This window comes from Vulpes vulpes, chromosome 3 (assembly GCF_048418805.1).
Source record: "Vulpes vulpes isolate BD-2025 chromosome 3, VulVul3, whole genome shotgun sequence".
Classification (NCBI taxonomy): Eukaryota; Metazoa; Chordata; class Mammalia; order Carnivora; family Canidae; genus Vulpes; species Vulpes vulpes.
Window position 1 is genome coordinate 137,208,850 of NC_132782.1, and position 18,462 is coordinate 137,227,311.

Here is an 18,462-nt window from a genome sequence, read left to right on the forward strand (position 1 = left end):
ACACACGCAGACACAGACACACACACAGACACACACACACACACACACACACACACACACACACACACACCCCTACCCACCCATTTCTCTTATGGGAACAAGAAATGTCTCCAGACATTATCAGATGTTCCCTGGAGTAGGGGCAGAAGGGAGAGGCAAAATCACCCCTATTTGAGAATCATTGATTTAGATTGATGCAGAAAACATACTTCTTGAATTTTATAGTAAAATCAGGATTGCAAAAAATTTTGATTGCTAAAAGATGGTATATATAAGTAGCAAGATAAATATATAAGGTTCTGTACTTGGGGGAAAAAAATTTAGAAGTACCTTCTTCAGGATACTCATGTTTTCTTAACCATTCATATGAAAATGACTAGGTTTTAATGATTTTAAGTGTTATTTTATGATTTAGTGTAATTAGATGATGTGTTGTTATTTAAGATGATTGCTGAAAAGAGGGAAGAGAGGGATACTAAATCTTTTCAAACGATTATTTTCACTTCCCATGCCCCACTATTCTGTTTCTAAAAGGCTCATTTTCAGTACTTTTTTCCTACTTTCAAAAATGATTACTGCTGTGAGTTGGATAAATTTGAATTTGAATATTACCTCTGTCATTTAGTACATACTAGGTGACCTTTGGCAAGATCAAATTTACTATTTGAGAGGATTGAATGAAATTATACCTATAGTAGTACCTGGCCTTTAGTAAATAATATACAATGACAATTCAAGGTCTGCTTCTCTTATTTGAAATCCTTGGAGATATGCTAAATTTACTGTATTCACCTTTAGGAGGTCTGGAGCAGCATTATATAATCAAACAATACTATGTCTGCAGTGAAACCTGCAAATGTGTACATTATAATGGGTAAATAATGATTGTGAACGGGCTCAGGCAGGTTTTGCTGGCAAAGGTTTAATGAAAAAACTTTCAATTTCAGGTATTTGGGGATTTTCTAACTTCACATGAGATTTCGGTCCTTTGTACTAAGATGATTGTTATAACTGCCTTGGTATTAAATTGGTCATCTGCTTTTTTAAGCAGCTTGAGCTAAAATATAGTCAAAAACCCAAATTGAACTTGTTTAAAATTAAATGTTCCAATGGTAATGTTTTAATAGTGAAGAATTCTTTATGCTGTTTTTGTAACTTTTCTGTGAAATCTGAAATTATTTCAAAATACAAAGCTTAAAAGCATCTATATATATAAATACTCTCATGTGAAGTGTGACTAATGCTGTGCCTGAGTTACCTCTGTAGAACTATCAGTAGGTTATACAGTAGGTGCAATAGCTACTTTAGAAACATAGGTCCATTGTAAATCCAGGCATCCTTCATGGCAGGAGGTTTTGACTGGTATGGGTGTGAATCCAGTAAATCTCATATGTAAAACTGTGTGATGTGTAAATTTTTCTAAGAATAGGAAGTGTAATTTTCATTTTATAGTCAAAGTTGGGTATACCACAATTTTTTGTGGGGTCAAAAATGCATTTAATAGTGAGACACCTGGTGGCTTGCTCAGTTAAGTGTGTGACTCCTGATTTTGGCTCAGGTCACTATCTCAAGGTCATGAGATTGAGCTGTGTGTTGGGCTCCATGCTGGGCTGGAGCCTACATAAGATTCTCTCTCTTCTCCCCCCGCCCCCCCCCCCACTCATGTTCTTTCTTTATAAAAAATAAAAAAATTTTAAATGGGGCAGCCTGGGTGGCGCAGTGGTTTAGCGCCGCCTTCAGCCCAGAGCATGATCCTAGAGACCCGGGATTGGGTCCCACATCGGGCTCCCTGTGTGGAGCCTGCTTCTCCCTTTGCTTGTGTCTCTGCCTCTCTCTCTCTCTCTCACTGTGTCTCTCATGAATAAGTAAATAAAATCTTTAAAAAAAATTTTTTTTTAATGTATAATAGTGATGAATTTTAGAGGACTGTAAATTTGTAGGAATGTCCTAATGGGTAACTTTAATGAACAAAGAAAAGTTAAGGGATGCTTATACTAAAAACAAGTTGAGCCAAAGAAAGATTAACATTCTCTCTCAAAAAATAGAGGAGCCTGATAAGGAAATGTGTCCAATAGAAAGTTTACCTGTTTACTTTGGAGCAGATCCCAGATGACTTCCTTAAAATAGTGACTCTTTCAGAGGTAATTCCTTTACCTTATCTCTTTGTGGGATGTATAACTTATGTTCACTTTCACCCAGGGCTAATTTAAAAACTGGAAGAAATATGAAAGATCTGTATAAAGAAAACCTACACTCTGCCAAATAACTTAAAAGATTGGAACAAATGGAAAAAAGTACCTGTTCTAAGGAGATTCAGTATTATGGAAATAACATTTCTTAAGTGAATGATCTGATGTGATCCTAATCAAAATACTAGTTTTCTTTTGATTTGAGAAATTTTTTTTTGAGAAGAAGGAAAGAGTTTATGATAAAATGATTTAAGTTCATTTTGAAGAATAAACATAGAAGAAGCATCAGGAAAAACCTGAAAAAGAGGACTAATGAAGCTAGACTCATTAAAATTTATGAAATTTTAGTGAAATTTTTTGGTGTAGACATAGAAATCAACAGGTAGCTTAACTTATAAAAAGCAGGTGTAAGACTGGTACTCTAGCATGTGATGAAGATAGCATTTCAAATTAATATGGATAATTAATAAGTTGGGTTGAGTCAGCTTGCCATTTGTCAGGGAAAAGCTGAGGTTTTGGGGCGGGGGGGTGCTTTTTTAAAAAAAGATTTTACTTATTCATGAGAGACACAGAAAGAGAGGCAGAGACCTAGGCAGAGAGAGAAGCAGGCTCCCTGCATGGAGCCTGCTCAGGACTCCATCCCAGGACCTGGGGATCATGACCTGAGTCAAAGGCAGATGCTCAACCACGGAGCCACCTAGGTGCCCCAAAAGCTGAGTTTTTCACTAGAACTTCAAGTGGATCAAAATCCTAAACTTGAAATAAAAAATACCAGCGTCATAATTTGAAGAGAGGAAGAAATACCCATCCAAAGCCATAAAGGAAAACAATAACTTACATAAAATTTTAAAAATTGTATGGTAAAGAAAAGACCCTAGTCAACTCAAAAGACTAACCAGACCAAAAAAAAAAAAAAAAAGAAACTTTAGCATGTATGACAAAAAATGTTTATGCATTAATAAGAAAAAAGGCTAGCACCTAATTAGGAAAAGAAGCAAAGGGTAAAAATAGACGGTCATGGAAAGATACATGTATATATGTCATCAAAAGTTATATACATATATAATACATGGCCTATAAGTATATATTGATAATATCTAATATGATGAAGGTATGGGTTAGCCAGGCCAATTTGCTCTTCCACTGTTGTTGAAAATAGACATTAGTGGGACGCCTCGGTGGCTCAGCGGTTGAGCATCTGCCTTCAGCCCAGGTCATGATCCTGGAGACCCAGGATCAAGTCCCACATTGGGCTCCCTGCATGGAGCCTGCTTCTCCGTCTTCGCCAGTGTCTCTGCCTCTCTCTCTCTCTCTCTCTCTCTCTCTCTCTCTCTGTCTCTCATGAATAAATAATTAAAAAAAAAAGAAAATTAAAGAAAATGGACATTAGTGGTCATTTTAGAAGGCAATTTGGTAATATTTCTCAAAATGTTATATATGCATACTCAAGTAATTTAGCCTATGAATGTATTCATATAGTTTACAGAGATACAGTATATTCCAGCATTGTTTTTTAGTAGTGTAAAAAGTGGCAACAACCTCAAGTGTTCATTAGTATGGGACCAAGTTAAATTGATAGTATCTTCGCAAGGTGGAATTCTAGGTAGCCATTAAACAAAAACAATTAAGCTGTAGAATTATCATGAAATAACATCAGTATGTTCAGTGAAAGGAGAAACCGAGTTTAAACAGTTGTCTGAAAGATAGGAAGCTCGCTTTTCCTATTGGTATAAAATTTTCATGCAATGAAATGCACAAATCGTAAAAGTACACTTGTTGACAAATACATATGTAGGCATACCTTTTTCTGTCACACTTCATTTTATTGTGCTTTGCAGATACTCTTTTTTTCACAATTTGGAGGTTTGTGGCAGCCTTACATCAAGCAAATCTTTTGGTGCCATTTTTGCTTGCTTCATGTCTCTGTGTCACCTTTTGGTAATTGTTGCAATATTTCAAACTTTTTCATTATTATATTTCTTACAGTAATCTATGATTGATCTTTGATGTTATTACTACAATTGTTTTGGGGTGCCACGAAAGGCACTCATATAAAATAGTGAATTTAATTGATAAAAGTGTGGATTCTGACTGTTCCACCAACTGGCCATTCCCTATCTTTCTCCTTCTCTTCAGGTCTCCTGTTCCCTGTAATACAATATTGCAATTAGGCCAATTAATAACCCCTACAGTGACCTTCTAAGTGTTCAAGTGGACAAAAGAGCTGATGGAGCTAGACAGTAGATGAATGTTGTTTTCATGCCTTTTACCACAACATCCATTCTGCAGCCCATGGGGTCAGGGAGTCATTTTGACCTTCAAGTCTTACTATTTAATACATTTCATAAGTCTGTAGCTACCAAAAATATTGATTCCTCTGATGGACTTGGGCAGAGTCCATTGAAAACCTGGAAAGGGATTCACCATTCTGGATGCCATGAAGAACATTTGTGATTCATGGGGAAAGTCAGAATATCAACATTCACAGGAATGTTTTAGAAGAAGTAACTCCAGCCCTCATAGAGTACGTTGAGGGGTTTAAGACATTTGTGAGGGAAGTAACTACAGATGTGCTGGAAGCAGCAAGAGAACCAGAAGTAGCAGTGGAGCCTGAACAATTGGTAATTGATAATGGGCTGCAATCTCAGTAAAACTTTACCGGATGAGGAGCTGCTTCTTATGGATGAACAAAAATAGTGGTTTCCTGAGATGGAATCTACTCCTGGTGTAGATGCTGGAAGACTGTTGAAATGACAACAAAAGATTTAGTATGTTATCTAAACTTAGTTGATAAAGCAGTGGTAGGGTTTGAGATGACTGACCTCAATTTTGAAGGAAATTTTATGGGTTAAGTGCTATTAAACAGTATCACATGCTACAGAGAAATCATGTGTGAAAGAATCAGTTGGTGGAGCAAACTTGATTGTTATCTTATTTTTAAAAATTGCCACCCTGTCGTCAGCAGCCCTCAGTACTGAGGCAGGACCTTCCCCTAGCAAAAACATTATGACTCACTAAAAGCTCAGATGATGGTTAGCATTTTTTTTTTTTTGCAATATTTTTAAATTAAGGTATGTACATATTTTTTAAAGATCTTTTTTTTTTTAAGATTTTATCTATTTATTCATGAGAGACACACAGAGAGAGAGGCAGAGACACAGGCAGAGGGAGAAGCAGGCTCCATACAGGGAGCCTGATGTGGGACTCCATCCCGGGTCTCCAGGATCAGGCCCTGGGCTGAAGGCGGCGCTACACCGCTGAGCCACCCGGGCTGCCCTGTACATTTTTTTTAGACGTGATACTATTGCACACTTAACAGACTACAGTATAGTGTAAAAATAACTTTTTATGCACTGGGAAACTAAAAAATTAATTTCACTGGCTTTGTTGCAATATTTACTTTCATTATAGTGGTCTGGAACTGCACCTATGATTATCTCCAAGGTATGCCTACATCTGTATAACATAGTCCCTATGAATATATAGAATATTACCATCACCCCAGAAAGGTCTTTCCTTATTTGCTCCTCTCTTCCCCAGTGACATCCTGTTGTATATTTTTCCCTTGGTGATGAGTTTTGCCTTATTTAAAATTCCATATATGGAATCATGTAAGCTTCACCTTGCTTTTGAATGATAGTTTAGCTGAATATGAAATATCATGACATTTTATTTCAGTATTCCATTCAGTTATTTATTCCCTTGTCTTATTTTTTTACCACTTTTGGGAACACTTTTTTAAATTATTATTTATTTTAAAAGATTTTATTTATTTATTCATGAAAGACACAGAGAGAGAGAGAGAGGCAGAGACACAGGCAGAGGGAGAAGCAGGCTCCATGCAGGGAGCCCGACGTGGGACTCGATCCCGGGTCTCCAGGATCATGCCCTGGGCCAAAGGCAGGCACTAAACCGCTAAGCCACCCAAGGATCCCCTTAAATTATTTTTTAATTGAGGTATAATTAACAAACATAACATTAGTTTCAAGTGTACAACATAATGATTCAATATTTATATACATTGTGAAATGATTATCACAGGTCTAGTTAACATACATCACCTCACATAGTTAAGAAAGAAGGGGAAATTTTTTTCTGTATTGAGAACTTTTGAGGTCTACTGTCTTAACCACTTTCAGATAAGTAATACAATATTTTTAACTAGTTACCATGCTGTACCTTATGTCCCTGTGACTTATTTATTATATAGGACATTTGTACCTTTTGAGAACACTCTTTTATATAGTCTTTTTTTTTTTTTTTTCCATTCATTTGCTTTTCAGGTATTCACTTTTGTCTTTGAAGTTCTGTGTTGCAGTATAAGGGCCTTTGATTTTTCAAATTTATCTTCCTTAGGATTTGTGCTTTCAGAATATGGTAGTTCTAGAAGTTCTAAGGCATTATTTTAATATTTTGTTTGTCTTTGCTACATTTGAGGTAATTTATTCAGTTACATCATCCAAGTCACTATCTCCTCAGCTGTATCTAATTAATCTTCTCTTTAGCTCATACACTGAGTATTTCTTTGTTTCAGTTTTGTTTTTCATTTCTAGAAGTTCTCTGTCTTTCCCAAATCTATCTGCTCTTTTAGATAGAACTGTATTCTTTTCTCATATTTAAGTTCCTCTTTGTTTAATAATTTGAACATTTTTTATCTGTGTAAATAATTCCAGTATCAGAAGTTCTTGGAAGTCTGTTATTGCTGTCTCCTGTTTCTGCAGACTTTTGATTATGGTGGCTGGTTTCCTTGTTTTGTTTTTTCCCTAAAATGTATCTGTGAATGCAAGTTGACATAGAAGGTTGCGTGCATTTGCTTATGCCAAGATACTCCATGGCACCAATTCATGATCCTCTTTAATTTCTTAGTCTTAAGTTTTTCGAACTGTGTAGTAGGAATAATTTGAACCCCAAAACAATTTGAGGAAACAGCAGCTTTGCATTCTCACTTGAGATTTTTCCCTTTCTCCTCTCTATGTTTATCCCAAGAGCCTGAGTTGAGGTCCACAAGTTTTCTAATTGTTTTCCTTTGCTAGTGGGCAGGATTTTTCTGGCTTACACTTTTCACTGGTTTTATGTTGTGATCCCCAGTTTGATGTCTACAGCCTATGTGGGCCCAAGATCTTGTCACCCCAGCCTCTTGGTACCAAGGTTTGCAAAGGATTCCAGAGCAGATGTAGCTTCATTCAGCATTCTCCCAGGATCTTCAGTTCCTGCTCTCTTTTGGTTCCTGAAGATATCTCTTATTGCTGATGAGCTCAATCTGTTTAGTTTATTTCTCCAGGATTTCTTTTTTAAGAAATTTTTAAGATTTTATTTTTTTGTTCATGAGAGACACACAGAGAGAGGCATAGTAGGCAAGGGAGAGGCAAGACCCTGGTATCATGATCTGAGCCAAAGGCAGGTGCTCAACCATTGAGCCACCCAGGCACCCCTCTCAAGGATTTTTTTTTTTCCCCAGGATTTCTTAATGTATGCTATTGAGAAGGTTTTCAGATTATCTTTTCTAAAATATCCTAATTGTTTAAAATCAGCACTGGCCCAGTACAAAGGTAAGGTCAGTAGTGGAAAAGAAGCAGGTAAGGAAGATGTGATAATGACTTGTTCACCTAACAATTCCACTTCTCGAAATTTGATAGATAAAACTATATGAATGGAAAATGGAATATGTACAAGGATATTGAGTGCAATGTTGTCTGTAATAGCAAAAGAGTAGCATGAATCTAAATTTAGATTCATTTAGAACTACTTAAAATATGGAATGCTTTTACAATGGAAAAAGAATGGAGCAGATCTAATGTATTAATATGGAATGATTGTCAGAAATACTAAATGAATAAAGTTATATAAACTGCTGACAGTGGTTATCCTAAAGGAAGGCAATTGAGTGGAAGGGGACAGGGATGGGAATTATGTCCTGTTTTATACCTTTTTCAATTTTAGATCATTTGCATGTAATGCTTATTTTAAGAATAAATAAATGACTTTGTTAAAATAATTTTAAAAGGCATTGATAGATGTGGGCAGGACCATTAAACATTTTGAGTTGTAAATAGAATCTTTGAAAAAAATATATATAATTCTACATTTTTATCCACAATTGCCACTCTTTTTCAGTATTGTTTTAGTGTTTTACTACAGGATGCCATAGGTATCAATCTTCATCCCGGAGATGTTTTGGTTGTGCCTGGATAAGTAACAAGTCTCATTTGGTCACATAACTCCCCTCGTTTTATTTTCCTGGCATTTGGGTCTGAGGATTCAACAGTGAGGTCAGGAATGCACTTTGACTTGTCAACTGGAAAAAAAAAAAAAATTGGACTAAGGATCCCTTCCCCAATAGTATTTTTAGCTTAACTCCAGTCTTGGACTCTAGTGTGGACTAACCACCCAATCCCCAGAAAGGAACCCAACTTTTGGCCTTTCTTTCTCCCGCAGTTTGTCTCCACATAACTTCTAAGCAACTCAGTCCTTTTTATCATTCCTCTCTGTCAGCTTAGAACTGAGGTTTTAGCTTCCTTTTGGCTCAGGGTTCTTTTCTGTCTATCTCTGGGTCTCTCTTAGAGTATGAAGATGGTAGAAGTGTGTCCATTATTTTAACAACAGTGTGAATTAGTAATTGAGCTCCAGTCCTTTTTTAGAAGCTAGCCACTAGATGTCTCTCTTGTAAAGAAGTAACCTTTTACAGATCCGCAAAATTACTTTTTTTCCTTTGGATAAAATCACAGCATTCTAATTATATCATAATAATAGACCCATCTACCTCTTTATTAATGTCAGTAGCACCTTTTTTCTTTCCTTATGAAGAATGGCGGTACACTTCATAAAGCACGGTTTTTTGTTTGCGTGATTATCTGTAAGTAGTATAGGTTTGTACTTTACTGCAGACTGACTTTAGAAAAGAGCAAAGGAAAATGAAATGACAGGTTTAACAGCTGTGGTCATGGGGGGGGGACAAGTCGATTTTGCAGTGATCTAGTTTGGTTGAAGATTTTCAGAACAACAGCAGGACCTTAGAAAAAACAGTGGGAAAGACTAGAAACTTACTGGTTCTCCAAATAGCCATTTCCTTACAGGAGCCATGTAGGTAGTAGTGAGACGTTTCTGTGACATATGGCATCACAGAGGTTGTACTTCTCCGTAAAAACAATTAGCCAGCATTCATGGAACTAGAAAATACCCTTGGTCATCTTGGGGTCCCCACCCTGGTTCAGTTAGGGAAAGCCTTCCCTCGTCCCCAGGTCTACTACTTCATGATGTGCCTCTGGCATGTATCTCTTTCCACTTCTTTCTCTGCAGCATATATCAGACATATTCTCCCGTGTAGGCCACCTTGTGTCACCCTGGACTACTGAGGAACTTTTACATGCCCTCCCTATCTCAGGTCTCCTTACTTCAGTCACTTGATACACTGCTGTCTGATATGTCTTTACAAAATGTGTTTTTGCTGTGATGGTCACTTGCTCAAAATCAAGGAGTTTCTAGGTTTAAGGATGGTCTTGTGATGAGGGTATCAGTTGCAAAAGGATAAAGTAGTAAATTTAAGACAGTGTATGTAATTTGATGTGTCTAGAAGTTAGGTTGGGAGTTGGTAAGTGGTAAGAGATGAGGTTGGAGAGAGCCCCACTGGGCCTGGGCTTTGCAGGACCTTATATGCCATACCAGAGTTTAGACAGTCATGCTTTGAGCAGAAAATGTTCCTGTTAGTATGAGGGATCCACACTAAATATGGGTTTTCATAGTCTGTCCCCACCTGATTTCCTCATGTATTCAACCGAGTATACACGGGCTGGTCACCATACTTAAGCCTAGAATGTTTTCCTCATCCATTATTTTCTAGCCATCTGTGAAAATACACAGGATAGCTCATCTTCTCCATTATTTCTTTTTACCACAGTTCTTATATATTTTCTCCACAGTTAATATGAAACACATGCTGCATTTAGTGCTGGCATTCATTTTTGGTATGCATATATGTGTGTGTATTTATATTACGTGTGTGTGTGTATATATATATATACACATATATATATATGCGTATATATATATATATATATATGCAGAAAGGAGAGTGTATATATCTCCTTTCTGCATTCTGGTGTGTTTCTTACTAGGGGCTCTATTGGCATTTTGAACAGGACAGTTTTTTTGTTGTGTGGGACTTTCCCATACATTACAGGAAGGTTAGCATTTTTGGTCTCTGCCCACTAAAATGCCTAAAGTGCTTCCCAGTCTTGGAACAGTCAGAAACTGCCCAGCCATTTCTAAATGTCCCCACCGCCCAGGTTGGTACAATTCCCAGATGAGAACTGCTTTATTAAGTGCTCAAGTATTTATCAGTTATTTGAAGCAAAATGTACTTTTTTATTTCAGTCTTCACCTGCTATATCCATTTTCTTAATATACTGTCTACTAAAGCCAGTACCACATACTTAACCTGTTTCCTATTATTATTGTGTAGTGGTGAAACTAATTTTTGAAAGAGTAAAATGTAATATATAACTGGAACTTTTCAAAGTATTTTCATAATGATGTGAGACACATAAAATTATGGTTTTCATTCTCCCCAATTCCAGTAATTTTAATCCATGCTAAGTAACTACACAGATCCTTTGTATTCACTCTTCCAAAAACACTTATTATGGTACCAATCGTAATAAAATAGATGGATTATTTTTTATGAGGAATGGTTATATTTATTCTTGGGACTTTAAAATTTGCTCTTGAAATGTATTTTCAAAGATAAAATGCCTGTGAGTGAAGGATTATGTAGATATTTTATACATTTGTTTTTTCCTTGAAGGATTTCAAAATTTGGTAGATTTTCTTTCTGCTTTAAATTAAAATAAGGTTTTATAACTGATGGTGGAAGAAAATGGTTTTTTCCTGAAATTCCTTCAGGTGTTATATACTGCTTCCAAATTTCATAAGAGTTAACAATTTATAGGCTATCTTCCTTTTCTACTGCTTCATAATAAAAGATGAAATCTAGAAAGAAGAAAACTTTAACTTCTTATATCAGGATGCTTGATGTTGCTTGAAATAGAATACCCAATTCAAACCAGTTTGAGCTGTAAAAGGTCATATTATTGGCTGTCATAACTGAATGTCCTGAGGTAGGATGGACTTCAGAGTTAATAGATAAAATGACTCAATTACATCAGTGATCTAGTTTATTGCTGATTCTCCATTATATCTTCAGTGGTGTCAGCTGAATCCTCATGGTCATAGGATGCCCCCGGTAATAGTTTGAGTTGCAGTAAATACCCAAGAGTGCTTCTCTCTGAGCATCACTGAATAGAAAACCTGAAATTCACCACGATTGGACCTCTTAGGTCATCTGCCCCGTCCTGAGCCATTGGGTCGAGGAAAATCTAGGATAGTGATTTTCTTAAGCCAACGCATAAGTGCATGTCCCTAGAGATAGGGAATGGGTTCCATTCATCAAAGTATGGTTATGGATTAGGAAGAAAGTTGGTGGTATTAAGAGATTATAAAGGAGGCAATTAAACTATAACTCTTATAAATGATTTCAAAATATGAAGGCAAATATATAAAATATGACTGAGGAACATTTAAATTAATAGTACATAAAAATACACGGTTTGTTATTGAAGTTGCAGTTCTAGTAAGTTCATAATAGTATAGACGATTAGAGCATAGACTCTGGAATTATTGTACTGCCTGGATTAAAATTTCACTTCTGTCACTTTCCAGCTGAATAATGACCTTGAAATGGACTTTCCTCTTAGGGTTCTCATCTGTAAAATGAAATAATATCATTCATCTTAGGGCTAGAAGAATTAAATGAATTAATACATGTAAACATTTAGAACAGTGTTTGACATATTAAAAGCACTTAATAAACTATTACTACTATTGCTGCTTGCTAGTGCTCTCTGGTAAAAGGACCTGCTGGCAGGTTTGATAGCCTGTAGACTTTACTAATTTAATTAGTGGTGTAGTATTCTAAAGAGTAGACGTGAAAATTCTAGCTTTAGCTTACTCCCGTGGAATCACCTGTATTTAAAAACTAGAAGTAACAATTTTAGGCACATTTGAACTGACATGATATGTCATTGTGCTTCTCAAAAGTAGTGAGAGATATTTCCCTTAATAACTATAAACAAAAGCTGAAAAGTTAATGTCTTGAATATTTACTAGGAGAGTTAAATAAATAGTAGGGTGATTTGAGTCTGCCACTAAGCCCTTCATTTCATTCTTTTTTTAAAAAACCTTTGCTGTTGGTGCATTAACCACAGAATAAAATCCATAATGTTTAACAGAACATTCAGGTATTTTTTACAATCTAGTATGAATCCAGATGTCCAGTTTCATTTCTAGACACTAAACACTAAATTCAGTGTAAGCACACTTTGGTTAGGAACTCATGGCAAAATATTCTTAAAGACTGTGAATATTTCTGTTTTTAAGCTTCATATTTCTGTTTTTAAGCTTCATAATTCAAAGTATTGAATTGAATGTAGAATTATTATAATGGCAATAACAGTAATTAACATTTTTTATATATTCTGAGCCCTTGAGATACATTTACTCATTTAACCCTATGGTATAAATACTTTAAACCCTATGGTATAAATACTTTTTCCCTATGGAAAAAACAAATGTATAAAATATAAAATGTTATCCCCCATTTTACTGTGAGAAATCTGAATCACAGATACAAATCACATCAAGTTAGAAATTGTTGAGAGTAAGATTTAAGCACAGTCCACTTAACTTTTGCCCTGTCTTACCTCTGGTCCTTACAATACAATGAGTATTCTTCCTTTGTACAGTGTACATGAAGAACAAGGTTCTTTCATGTGGAAACTATACTCCTCCTCTCATAGCCATATGGAAAGGAAACACAGTGCCCAGGATTGGTGGTTGACTTACAGCCTAAACAGAAGCCTGCTTTGGGCTCATCCCCTTTGTTCACATCCTTAATGGCTACTGGGCCCTTAGGAGTGTTCCTTGAATAAGTATTGGTTAGTCAGTGAGAGAGTGAAATAAAAGTTGGTGATTTTTTTTAGGAATAAAAATATTCAAGCTCATTTAAATTTTATATTAGAAATCTTAGTTCTTAGAATTCAGCCATCATATGTAACTCTTAGCTGTGGCATATTTCTTGAGGAAGATAGCTTTGAAGCTGTAAAAATGATTAGATAAGTAACCCTAGTTCTGGTTGGGTAATAATTCTCAGATAAAAAAGGAAAGCTCTTAAAAGAACACTTCCAATAATAAATATTTTTAGGTTTAAAAAGAATGTTAAAATTAATCCTGTCCTTTCTAGGACTACCATCCTGTGTTTTCCAATGAAAACATTTTTGGGACACCTGGGTGGCTCAGTGGTTGAGCATCTGCCTTAGGCTCAGGTATGATCCCGGGGTCCTGGGTTCAAGTCCCACATCAGGCTTCCCCACAGGGAACCTGCTTCTCCCTCTGCCTGTGTCTCTATGTCTCTCATGAATAAATAAATAAAATCTTAAAAAAAAAATTTTGACTTTGCTGTTTATATAAAAGAGAAATTATGTCAGAGATTTAATAGAGATATATAAAGTAAGAAGTCCTTTCATAATGGCAAGAAATAACTATAGTTAAGAGTTTGGGGCACATCCTTCATACTTGTAAACACACACGTGGATATATTTTCAACATAAATGCCTTCATTTAGCACGTACATTTTTCTTCCCCAACGCATATAGTTCTGCCTCAACTTTTCATTCACTATCTGGATCTGCTCTAATGTATTTAATCAGTTCTCTGATGATATCCATTTAGATTATTTTTTATTTTTTTCTGTTATAAAGAATGACACAGTGGACATGAGCACATGTCATTACTTGTCCAATTGTTTCCTTGAAATAAATTCCTGGGAATAAAACTGTTGAGGCAAAAATATATATATTTCTTGCATTATTAATATTTATTTATAGCTGTTATGAAATTGAACTGCCAGATGCTTACACCGATTTATATTCCTCTCAGCAATGGAAAGTGTCCATTTCACCACAATTGCCTAGTATTTCTAATTTTAACATCATTTTTGTAAATCTGATAGGTGAAAATATTTCTACTTACTTTTGTTTGGTTATAAGTGAGCTGGTATTATCAAACTCTAACCATACTGCCTTGAGATGCCTAAGTTACCTAGAATATCTGGGTACAGTATTTCCATTTGTGAGAACATTGGTAATTATGGCAAGGACACAGTGACATTATTATAGTTGAAGGCATTTTGTTTAATTTAGGGAACAATAGTCTTAATATAGTAGGAGTAATAGTAAATGTTTTAACCTCTGTCCCAGTTCTCATTCAGTGGTGATTTTGCCTCCCAGAAGACATTTGCAATAATTGTCCCAGCTGGAGGAGTGGGTGTTGCTAGTGGCATCTCGAGGGATGCTGCTAAACATCCTACACGAGAAAATGTCTCCCTTGCCTCCCTCCTGTCCTGCCTGCCATAACAAAGAAGTATGTGATCCAGAATGTCAGCACTGCATAGTTTAAGAAAATTTGTCCTAGCCCAATAATTCTACTCCTTAGAATCTGTCATTATAAAATAGTCCAAGGGGATCCTTGGGTGGCTCAGCAGTTTAGAGCCTGCCTTCAGCCCAGGGTGTGATCCTGGAGTCCCGGAATCGAGTTCCACATCGGGCTCTCTGCATGTAGCCTGCTTCTCCCTCTGCCTGTGTCTCTCATGAATAAATAAAATCTTTAAAATAAATAAAGTTAAAATAGTCCAAAATACAAAAAGGTGTGTGTGTGTGTGTGTGTGTGTGTGTGTGTGTGTGTGTGTGTAATTGGGCATGTATCACGATATATAATTATGAAAAGTGGGAAACAAACTTAATTCTTTGAAGAACAAACTGATAGTTACCGGGAGGGAAATGGAGGGAGGTGAAATAGATGATAGTGCTTATCATGACGTGCACCGATAGAACACTGCATGTTAACTACGCTGGAATTAAATTTAAAAGTTTAATTTTAAAAATCTTAATTATTTGAGACTTAGATTTGATTGCCTATGGCAACTGCATCAGTTGCCAACTCTAAAGAATTGGCAACAACTTCAGAGATAAATTAACTCAGCCATTTTGGGAATTCTATATACAGTGCCCTTCAACTTCTCTATGTCCATTCTTTCACTTAAGTCTTCTATTCTGAATTACTGTTTGCAGATGCTTTTTACGCTACCATTAGAGTTAAAAAGTACAGGCAGAGTTAAATGATAGACCCATTCATAGAGATAGTCTTTTATTTTTTCTTTACTGTAATTTAATATGGAAGAACAAATGATAAAAAATTGGAAACAGTCATAATGTCTATCAGTAGAGAATGGATAAATAGATTTTGGCATTTTTCACAAAGTGAAATTCTGTATGATGGTTTAAATTAATGAACTAATCTGTATGATAAATCTAAAGCATAATGTAAATGAAAAGCAAGGCATAGGATATTTAGAGTATGATAACTTTGAAGTAAGTGTTAATATTACACAAAATACTATATTGTTTATAGCTGTGTATATATATCCATAAAATAAAAAACATAAAACCATGGATGGCAAGAATACATACATACCCAACATCAGGAAATTAGCTACCTCTGATGATAGATGAGAAGGGAATTCAATAAAAGAACAATAGAAAGGATTATCAACCATATCAATAGCCTTCTATTTCTTAGAAGAAAAACGTATTTCAAATAAATATTGCAGAGTGCAAGTTTCTTAAATCTTGAGTGTTGTTTATACTCTTTTTCTTGGTTTTGAAGTATTGCAAGATCACATTTTTTTAAGTAAATGTACTTTTCAAATTTGTTCATGTTTGAACTGAGACCAAATGTAGAAAGGTTTTTATAATAATCATAGTTTAGCGCTTATGTTTTATATAATAAAACAGTAGTGTATGACTTCCCTACAACCACAGCTAGTTAACTGTAGCAAATAAAATTATTTCCAAGGGCTTTTCTTCCTTTGTTTTTGGGATGTTTAGTACTTTTTGAAGATATTTAGGGTCTACTGAATGTTAAGAAAGAAAAATGGTTCTTGAAATTACTTAAGCAATGATTGGAATAATTGAATATGATTTATAATTCCATAGGATGATGAGTTCATTACCTTTTTTCTCCCCTGTAATTTAACACAGAAAATACAAATATAGTTAAAAACCATATTATACATTAAGATTTAAAAATCAGTTTATTTCTTACTAAGAAATGTGGAATTGGGTGCCTGGTGACTCAGTTGTTTGAAGGTCCTACTCTTGGTTTCTGCTCAGGTCATGATCCTTAGGGTTGTAAGATCAAGCTGCCCTGTGTTGGGCTCCACACTCCACTCAGCACGGAGTGTGCTTGAGACTTTGCCTCCTCCCTCTTCCTTCCTTCCTCTTCAGCTCCTCCACACCACACATGCACGCTCTTGTGTGTGTGCGCGCTCTCTCTCTCTCTCTCTGTGTCTCAAATGAATAAATAAATAAAATGCTTAGAAAAACAAAACGTGGAATCTCTAAACTTGATGATGTGATGCTCTGCCTATTTCACAGATAATGTACATTGCAGAGTTTTTGTTTTGGAAGAATTATTTATTTAAAACCAGGAACTGTTATATTTGCTTTCAGATTTTTTTTTAAAGGTTTTTTTTCTCTGAGATTTTAAACATCTGGTCTTTAAATTAGTAAAGTGTGCTTGTGGCTTTGTTCTATCGAAAAAAACAAATACTAAACATGATTGTTTCTTATATGGTAAGTGGTACTTTCAACATAAGCATAATCAAGCATATTTTTTTCTAGCTAAAGCCAAAAACTGTCTTGTTATGAAAGAAAACTTCTATAAGCAGATCTATGATAACTTACCCTAACAGAAGGATTTCTACTTGCTTTTATGGTTATTTTGACAAACATTTGACTAAATCTTGTGAATGTTTGGTGAGAGCTACTGTACTAGATTGTATTTAAAGAAAATTAGTTGAGATTTTGGAGCCATACTACTAAGGAGTAGATTTATAGTGATGCTGGTCATCTGCTTGGATGTGCTTTTGGCCATTAACTTGCCAGTGGATTGTTAGAAATTTCTTCTAAGTAAGGAAAACATGTAAAACCATCATATGGTGAAAACATTTAAATTTCTATGTTGGATTCAATATTTCGAGCATACAATTTTTTAAAGGAATGGTATATAGTATCACCAAATTCAGGTATGCTAAATAGAACATATGGTCATTATGCTAAAATTAGCCGTTTAGTGAATTATTACTGTTCACCCTGTATCAAACCAAAGTTTAGACCTGAAAGCAAAGGGACTCTAGCTTAGAGTGCATTCTGCTTAGCAACCAACTTGTTGTCTACTGTTTTGCTACTGAATGCACGTACTCATGGCTCAGAATGTATCTGCAGCCAGCTGGTCACAACCAGACAACACTTCATTCACCTAATTTCCAGACTAGTCAGGCAAAGACATCAGCTCATTGTTTTTAGTCATAAGCAAATTTATTTGTAAACTTCGAGTAGTAGCACATTGATCTCAAAAACCCCTGAACTGTGAGACATTGCCTTCTAATTCAGGAATATAAAGTCCTTGTAATTTAGAACTGCTGCACTTAATTTTGTTTTCCTCTTAAAAATCCTTACAAGTATATTGTTTAGAAAACAACAGCCTCTAAAATCCTAGGAAAAAGAAAATAGTAGAAAAGATACATTAAATTCTGAGAATACTTTTTGAATAGTTATCTGACAATGAAAATTCAGGAGGTTCAATTTGTGCTCAGACTTTTATTATCTAACTTGGTCCTCATAAGATTATCTTCTAATTTAGGAAACAACAGTTTTGTTGGCATGTGAAGCTCCAGTTTCCTCAGAGTCAAGCTTTGTACATAGAAAAAAGGTATAGTATAACCACTATTAAGAGCTTCTTTGTTCTTACTGTGTTTTTGTATTTAAAATAACTATTAACTTAAATGTGGTATCGGTAAATGTATGTCAGTAGAACGGATAACTAAGTTGTTATCTTAATACAATTAAGTGCTCAACATTATTGAATGAACTACAGCTACATACATCAACATGATCTCAAATGTTGAATGAGAAAAACAAGGAAGAATGCCTATAGTGTGATTCTGTTTGTAAATATAAGATGGTGTACTTTTTAGGAATACTTGCAGAGGTGGTAAAACTCTAAGGGAAATGATTAGCACAGAAGTCATGATGGTGTTTATTTCTCCAGGCAGAGCAGACATGAGGAGAAAGATGCAGAGAGACTTGAGAGGGTTAAAAACTTT

General features: G+C 35.4%; 1 protein-coding gene across 4 annotated transcripts in view; it reads left to right on the forward strand.

Annotated features, from left to right (window-relative positions):
* The window catches only part of ZNHIT6 (zinc finger HIT-type containing 6), an 87,116-nt gene that overhangs the window by 15,557 nt on the left and 53,097 nt on the right, over nucleotides 1-18,462 (forward strand). For all 4 annotated transcript variants that reach the window (XM_072754705.1, XM_072754706.1, XM_026004813.2 and 1 more), the window contains exon 6: nucleotides 18,000-18,068. In XM_072754705.1, the coding sequence (XP_072610806.1) occupies nucleotides 18,000-18,068 (69 nt within the window). The remainder of the gene's footprint in view (nucleotides 1-17,999; nucleotides 18,069-18,462) is intronic.